General features: G+C 48.9%; 1 protein-coding gene across 1 annotated transcript in view; it reads right to left on the bottom strand.

The window, feature by feature from the left end:
* The window catches only part of SCNN1G (sodium channel epithelial 1 subunit gamma), a 32553-nt gene extending 28000 nt beyond the window's left edge, over nucleotides 1-4553 (bottom strand). The window contains exons 1-2 of the mRNA XM_017534387.1: nucleotides 4450-4553; nucleotides 666-1010 (exon numbers count right to left, since the gene is read on the bottom strand). Of these exons, the coding sequence (XP_017389876.1) occupies nucleotides 666-982 (317 nt within the window). The 5' untranslated portion in view covers nucleotides 983-1010; nucleotides 4450-4553. The remainder of the gene's footprint in view (nucleotides 1-665; nucleotides 1011-4449) is intronic.
* Nucleotides 4554-8637: the final 4084 nt, after the last annotated feature.

Below are 8637 nucleotides of genomic sequence, written 5' to 3'. Positions count from 1 at the left end.
ACAAACAAAAAAAAAAATAGAGAAAAAAAAGTCTGGGTGTGGTGGCTCATGCCTGTAATTCCAGCACTTTGGGAGGCCAAAGTGGGTGGATCACCTGAGATTAGTAGTTCAAGACCAGCCTGGCCAACATAGTGAAACCCCATCTCTACTAAAAATACAAAAAATTAGCCTGGTGTGGTGGTGTGCACCTGTAATCCCAGCTACTAGGGAGGCTTAAGGCGGGAGGATTGTTTGAACCAGGGAGGCAGAGGTTGCAGTGAGCAGAGATTGTGCCATTGCACTGCAGCTCGGGGAACAAGAGCAAAACTCTATCTGAAAAAAAGAAGAAGAAGGAGGAGGAGGAGGAGGAGAAGAAGAAGAAGAGGAAGAAGAAGGAGGAGGAGGAGGAGGAGGAGGAGGAGGAGGAGGAGGAGGAGAAGGAGAAGAAAAAGGGGAAGAAAATGTCCCTGATGGTTTGAAAACTTGGTAGATACAGATTTGGAACTGGGGAGAGAGCAGTTTACTAGTGTTAGCAACAAATTAAAATTTTTAGAAAGCACATTTGTAGGCTGGAATCAGCCTCCAGACTGCCAGTGTGTCACTTTCAGGAGGAGCTTTGGGCACTTGTGGGGTGGGGGGTGGGGGGCCTGGCTCCCTACTCGGGTTTCCCTGCTCATGCCTCTTACTTGTAGGGGTTGATGTTGCAGATGGTGACTGCAGGAAAATCCAGCTTCTGGAAGCGGACTTTGATGGAAACAGAGACTGTATAGAAGGAGAAGACGAGGAGGGCGCACTGCCAGAGGATGAGAGCGACAGCAGTCAGTGTGAACCCGATCCAGAGGAGGCGGCGCAGGCGGCCACGGGATACCACGATGCGGCGGCAGCCATGGGTGTTGGTGTTGAGGCAGTACCACCGCATCAGCTCTTTAATGGTCGGCGCCTGAGGGCCTGTCACGGGCAGATTCTTCTTGATTTTGGCTTTGATCTTCTCTCCGGGAGCCATGGAGGATGGGACTTTGAGGTTGGGCGTACTGGAGGGGCAGAGAAGAGAAGCGGGTGAGCTGGCAGGCACTGGCCGGCTAGTGTGTCCCTGGAGGCCACAGTCTGGGAAACACCAGCCTATGTGCCCTTAGAGGCCTCCTTCCTCTGTTCCTCTGCAGCTTGGACACTTCGCATTCTGAAGCCTCGGCCCCTTCTCCAGGATGTTTGTTTTTGGCCACCACAGCTGCCAGAGAAGCTGCCACTTTTCTTAAGACCCCCAGGCCTAGCCGTGGAGGGCTGGGTGAGGTGTAGCCTACAAGGCTCTGGCTGGACAGGCTGTAGGAACTTTCCCCAGATTCCTGGGGCAGGAGCTCTGGAAGCAGCCCCATCAGCTCTCTTATCAGGCAGGGGGACTTGTGCCTTATCACCTCCAGTAGCCCGCCTTCCTCAAGGGCAGCATTCCTATCTCATTATGTCCCCTGGTGCCTAGCACAGTGTCTGGTACAGAGCAGTTCTTCGCAGATTGAAACCGACAGGTGAAATCTGCCAAGTGAATTTCCTGGCAGCTGTATTAGATCATGTTCCCAGCTGCATTTTCCCCAGCCTTTTCTCTGAGGCTTTATTATAAGTGAAATGATTTCTCTTTCGTTTCTTCTCTTTACAGTCAAGCTCTTAATGTTTCTAGAGCACCTGATGTAACAATAACCCACAACTATTGACCACTTAGTATTTTCCAGGCAGTGTGCCATATTTCCTTGATTCTAAGATACCATTAATTTAGAGAGTGCCCTTGATTTTATAACAGCTTTGGGGAAGAGTACCAGTATCGGAAAGCAAATTACCACATTTATCAATGTACATGATGCATCTCAACTATACAAACTTTACCATTAGAAATAATTTTAGAAATGAACTAATATACTACATAAAAACTCATTTCATGTTTTAATATATGGTCTCATTAGTCACATAAGTCAATTAATCTCCCTCTGTAAGTATACACATAGCCTACATATATTTCATGTTGTGTTTCAACAATTCCATGAAATAGGCATGCTGTTATTGTCTCCATGTTACAGAGGTGGAAAATGGGCTCAGAGAGGTAGAATATCTTGTGCAAGATGACACAGCTGGTTAGTAGAGGAGCTGAATTGGAATCTTGCAGCCTTCACCACTATGGTATATGCCTTTGAGGGACCTGGCAGTGTGCTGGGTGCAGAGAGTTAATTAACAGTGCCAAGAACTAAAGGTAGGAGGAAAGACCCTGAGCTATTTAATTTCCAAACTCTGAATGGTACATGTGACCACTTCCCAAGACTTGTGAGCACTAGTATTGGGGGTGGGGAGTATATGAAAACTGTGTCCCCCTATGTCTTCTACAGTGACAAAGGCAAATTAGGACATATCCTAGGGTATACAGGATGGTCCCCAGGACCAGAAGGGGCCTGTGTCTGGAACTTTGGTGTGCCCCATCAAGTTTTTTAGGCAGGATTCAGAACCTTCAGAGTTACGTTTTTTTTTCCCCCCACCCTGAACCCATGAAATATGGGCTAAAATTGGAAGCTGGGACAAAGCTAGGCGGCTTCCAAGCTTATGATGCTAGTGGGTTCAAGGCCTCTGATGCAAAGGAAATGGAGTGCTGAGCCTGGAGGTGAGACACCCAGAGCAACCAAACTGCTCCAAACTCTCCACAGATTTAATATGATTTTACTGGGATGAAGAACACCATCTCTGACCTTCAAAATAATGCTATCAGCCTCTGGGCAAGAGGAATATAATTTATTTGGTTTTTATCATTTAAAATATTGCTTATTCTCACCTCCTCCCTCACTACAATCCACCCCCCCCCCAAAAAAAATAGATAGAAAGAAAGAAAATAAATAAATTAGCAAGAATTTGTTTTGAAATCTAGGTCCAGGTTCAATTGCTTGTCAAATAAAACTGCAGCCCTCTTCCATGAGTGTTCAACAGAAGCTGCGATTCTGGAAGCTCCTATCCCCAACTCCAAGGGTCCCTCTGCCCCTTCAGCCCCTTCCCCAGAACTGACCTTGACCCCCAATGGATCAGTCAGTAATGTCAAAGGAGCCCCAAGTGAAGGAAGGGAACCGATCTTGGTCTTTGTGAAACAGATAAAATATTCATATAAATCATGTTTCAACTTCAAAGCAAAACAAGACAGTAGCTACTATTAGATTATGCAGCCTGATCCAATGTGACACATTGGTGAAAGAATGACTCGCTGATACCCAGCACTTACTCCTCTAAGTACTTTGCAGGTGTCGTCTCACTGAATTTTCACAATCTTCTAAGGTAGGTATCCCAACCACCCCCATTATACAAATGAAACAGACGTGCTGACAGGTTAAGTAGCTTTCTCAAGGTCACACTAGAAAGTGGCTGAGCTGGGATTTGCACCTAGGAGTCCCTTTAACGACTAGCTAGGCTGCTCCCCAGTCATTAATAATAATAATAATAATGATAACAGCAGCAGGGAAAGCAGCAATAATAGCAGCGATCACTGATTGATCCCTTTCTCTACTCCCAGGCATCCAACTCAGTCCTTTTTACACAATATCTGATTCAATCCTCACTATAATTATATGAGGTGCTATTTACTTGGCCCATTTCACAGAGGAGGAAACTGAGGCACGGAGGTTAGGTAATTTGCCCAAGACCACACAGGTAGGAAGGATTTGAAGGATTCTTTAGAATTCCAGGGTCCTGGCTCAAAGCAGAGACTCCGTGCACCCCCCCACCCCCGCCTGTTTCCCATCCCACAGCGCAGGATCCCAAAGCTTGGGGAGGGATGAGAGATTTGCCCCAAGTCTAGTGTTGGATCTTTGGACCCGTCAGTCCCCGACCAGTGCCGGTCCGGGAGGGCGACTCCTGTGCAGAAATCGCTTGAGCTCAGCCTCAAGGCCCGGACCCGAGCTCCTCCCGGGCGACCCCGCAGCCCCTGCCCTCCCGGCGCGGAGCGAGCGGGCGCTGTCTTGTGATGGAGGCCACGTCTGCCCCCGGGAGCCCGGGCTAAAGCCGCTGGAGCGAATCCAAACAGTCCGCTTCAAGTGTTTGCTTCTGTCTGCACCAAGTCACCCCGGAGAAAGCATTTCAGGGGGCAGGAGGAACAGCAGCGGACAGATCCATGCGACTCACCCCGGCAAGGGAAAGGGGCGGGGGCTGAGCGGGTGCCGGTCGGAGAGAAGAGGCGAGGTGCGCCCCGGGACCCCCAGGCCCCCGGACCCCGGACCCGGTTTCTGAGTGGCTCTTGCCCGGCTCCGTGCTCCGGACCACGGCGTGGGTAGACCCCGGCGAGCTGGACTGCGACCACCCGGGCAAAGTGTCCCAGCATCCCAGGTACCGAGAAGAAGCCACAGGCTGATGCTGGCTCCGCCACCTACCGCGCGGACTGCGTCAGAAGAACCGGCGCCCGGCGGCCGCTCCGGTGCCCAGGACCCCCAAGCTGGTCCGACCCGACCCCGCTAAACTCACCTCTGGGTTCCAAAGGGTCCGAGGCTCGTGAATGCGCGATTCGGGTGCGTCGTTCCTCTGCTTGCTCTCGGACTAGCATCCCCGGGCAGCGCCGCCAAGGGCTCTTGTGGGACGGCCGGGCCCCGCCCCCTAGGGCCCTGCCTTCCCAGGCCCCGCCCCCACCTGGCCAGGTGCTTTCCCCAGGCCGCCGAGCACCTGCGGCCTCCCAGAGCGAGCCACGACTCCGCAGCGCCCCCTGCCGCCCTGAGACCGCCCTGCGCCCCTGCGTGGCCTGCGCTGCGCCTTCCCGGGCCACCGCGCAGTGCCTGCTGCCGCCCCGAGGCCGCCCTGCACCCTGCATTCCCGCTGCGTCTGCGGCACTGACCCCAAGGCGCCTCGCAGAGCCTCCAGCTCCCTATCACTGCCTCACGCCTTCTTTCCACTCAGACAGTAGGCACCCGTCCTAGCACCAGCAGGAATCCCACGCAGCTTTGCTCCTCCGACTCCCTCCAGACCTGCAGCGTGAGGCCGCTTCGGTGCTCACCTGAGTCCAGCTGTAGGCAGTAGGGGCTGTTCAGCCAGGCCACTCATCCTTCCACCTTTTCAGTTGCTTTTTCTTTCTTTCGTTCTTTCCTCCTTCCTTCCTTTTTCTTTCTTTTTTTTTTTTTAGATGGACTCTGGCTCTATCGCCCAGGCTGGAGTGCAATGGCTCAATCTCGGCTCACTGCAGCCTCTGCCTCCCGGGTTCCAGCGATTCTCCTGCCTCAGCCTCCTAAGTAGCTGGGATTACAGGCGTGCGCCACCATGCCTGGCTTGATTTTTATGTTTTTAGTAGAGAAAGGGTTTCACCATGTTGGCCAGGCTGGTCTTGAACTCTTGACCTCAGGTGATCCACCCCTCTTGGCCTCCCAAAGTGCTGGGATTACAGGCATGATCCTTCCTTCCTTCCCTTCTTTCTTTCTCTTTCTTTCTTTTCTTTCCTTCCTTCCTCTCTCCCTTCCTCCCTCCCTCCCTCTTTCTCCTTCCTTCCTTCCCTCTCTTCTCTCCCTCTCTCCTTCCTTCCTTTTCTTTCTTCTTTCTTTTTCTTTCTTTCTCTTACTTTCCTTCATTCTTTCCTTCTTTCTTCTTTTCTCTCTCTCTTTCTTTCTTTTTTTTTTTTTTTTGACAGGGTCTCCCTCTGTTGCTTTGGCTGGAGTGCAGTGGTGCCATCATAGCTCACTGCAGCCTCCAGCCTGGGCTCAAATGAGCCTCCCATTTCAGCCTCCCAGATAGTTAAAATTACAGAGGCAAGCCACTTGCCTGGCTTCAGCTGCCTTTTTATAGGGACTCTGACAGCTACAATAAATGAAATTAGAAAACTGCAATTGGAAGGGACCATAGAGACACAGCCCCTCTGTGCGGGGGACAAACGGAGACCTAGAGAGAGGAAGGGGTCTGTTCTCACCTAGAACTTCTCAGATTTGAATGGGCTTAATCACCTATGGATCTTGTTAAAATGCGGATTGTGACTTGATAGGGATGGAGTGGGTCTTAAGAGCCTGAATTTCCAAATTCCTAGGAGATGCCTTGGTTGCTTGTCCAATGGCTGCTTGCCCAGATTGGCGGAAACAGGTCCAGCATTATTGGAGAGAAATTTAAAGAAAATCCTCTAAAAAATCTCAACTGCTTCTTCTAACAATATATGGTGATTGTAAAGAATTAAAACAATAATCTGTGCCCCTATCCTGCCCCAAATAAGCATGGCTAACAGTTTGGTTATTATTTGGTGTGTGTATGTGTGTGTTTCCACATACACATATTAGTTGTGTGTGTGTGTGTGTATATATATATATATATATATATATATACACACACACACATATAATGGGATTTTGAAATACACACTGTCCAACTTCCAAATTTGTTTTTAATGACAATACACAGTTATATTCTCCTTGTAAAATAAAGCCAGCTTTTTCTTCTCTTTGTCTTTTAAATTTATTTATTTATTTATTTAGAGACAGGGTCTCACTCTGTTACCCAGGCTGGAAGGTAGTGGTGTGATCACGGCTCACTGCAGCCTCAACTTCCTGTGGCTCCAAGGAGCCTCCCACCTCAGCCTCCTGAGTAGCTGGGACCACGGGTGCATGTCACCACACCCAGCTAATTTTTTTGAGGGAGTAGAGAAGGGGTTTCACCATGTTTCCAAGGCTAGTCTCGTACTCCTGAGTTCAAGGGATCCACCTGCCTCAGTCTCCTAAAGTGCTGGAATTACAAGTGTGGAATTAGGCTAGATTGGCTTTTTATAAAATCAAGTTAAATTGTATATGCAATGAAATGCACAATATATATATTTTTTTGTTTTGAGACAAGGTCTTGCTCTGTCACCCAGGCTGGAATGCAGTGGTGTGATCATAGCTCACTGCAGCCTCCAACTCCTGGACTCAAGCAGTCCTCCTGCCTCAGATTCCCAAGTAGTAGCTAGTGGTTTGTGCCCCCACGCCTGGATAATTTCTTATTTTTGTGGAGACTGGGTTTCACTAGGTTGCCCAGGCTGGTCTTGAACTCCTGGCCTCAAGCAATCCACCTGCCTCAGCCTCTCAAAGTGTTGGGATTGCAGCATGAGCTACTGCGCCTGGCCCAAAATGTGCAAGTCAAGGAGTTTTGGTAAATGTGTACACTCCTAGGACAATCATCATCTGATTCTTCAGTACAGAGGGGTATTGCCTCTAAACCACTCTGTCATCATAAGTCCATAGGCAATGTCCTCTCCCTCTTAAAGCATCAGTGTTCTGATTTATAAAATATACCCAGAATCTACTCACCACCTCTCAGGCCACCACCATGATCCAATCGATCATCGTCTCTCACCCGAATCATTGCCATTGGATCCTCACTAGCCTTGCTGATTCTGCCATCCACAGCCTGTTGTGAATAAGCCAGCCAAAGATATTCTTACTGAATTAAGGTTAGATCATGTCATTTCTCTATTTAAACCCTTTCAGTGGCTTCTTGCTTCATTTAGAATGAAAGCTGAAGTCCTTATGATCATCTACAAGGGCCCCCGTCGTCTGACCCTGCTTTCCCTCTGCCCTCATCTCTTCCTACTCACACTCTGGATTACTCTGCTTCACCTTCACTGGCCTCCATGCCATCCTTGGATATGACTGTGACCAGACTCAGCCTTGGCAAAGTCATCTGGTTTCAGGCAACACAAACAGACTCAAATTAGCTTAAGCGGAATCAAGAAATTATTAAATGAATGCAGGCAGGGATCTTTTTACAGAATCCAAAAAAACACAAAGAGGGCCTCAGGAGAATGGGAGCCAGGAAAGGTCTAGGTCTCTCAGGAGGAGGATTTTGTGGTCTTTATTTTTATTTTTTACTTGAGACAGAGTCTGGCTCTGTCACCCAGGCTGGAGTGCAGCGGTGTGATCTTGGCTCACTACAACCTCCGCCTCCCTGGCACAATTGACCCTCCCACCCTTAGCCTCTGGAGTAGCTGGGAACACAGGCATGCACCACCACACCCTGCTAAATTTTGTGGGTTTTGTAGAGATGGAGGTCTTTCTATGTTGCTCAGGCTGATCTTGAACTCCTGGGCTCAAGCAATCTGCCCACGTTAGCCTCCCAAAGTGCTGGGATTATGGGTATAAGTCACTGTGCCTAGTAGAGGATTTTGTGGGCTTTCTTGAGTTTTCAAAGCTGTCTTAGTCTCAGTGGGTCCCGAAGATGAATTTAATTGACCACTGGCCTGTCAATGAGCTAGCTTCTTTGGAGTGAGTATATTCATTTCTGGTCCAATCAGCTAACACCATGAGGGTAGGCACTGGTAAAACAACTATGACTGAAGAGGTTCACCACTACTGGTAAATGAGAAATTCTCAGATCATGTGGCTGTTAGTGAGGAAGAAACTTTAAAACAAGTGAACCAACATTTCCCTTTGTTTTCAGTAAAAACACTTCTGGTCCACTTAAGAAAAAGCAATATTAGATGAGACTTACATTGTCCCCTAAATACTAAGATTTTAGGCTTGCTTGTCAAGAGCAATGATGTAGAAGCCATTTGCTTTTCTGCAAACATGATTTTCCTTTGAAGAACCATTCAATACTACCCACACCCCCCAACCGCATTCATGTGGTTCAACTTACATTGACGCCCATCACTGGCTCTGGCAAATCAGCTTATTTTGTCACTCAGGTTACAGTCTTTTTTTTTTGAGATGGAGT

Source organism: Cebus imitator, unplaced genomic scaffold, assembly GCF_001604975.1.
Source record: "Cebus imitator isolate Cc_AM_T3 unplaced genomic scaffold, Cebus_imitator-1.0 Scaffold85, whole genome shotgun sequence".
In the NCBI taxonomy this organism is placed as follows: domain Eukaryota; kingdom Metazoa; phylum Chordata; class Mammalia; order Primates; family Cebidae; genus Cebus; species Cebus imitator.
This window is presented reverse-complemented; position numbering and strand designations above follow the sequence as displayed.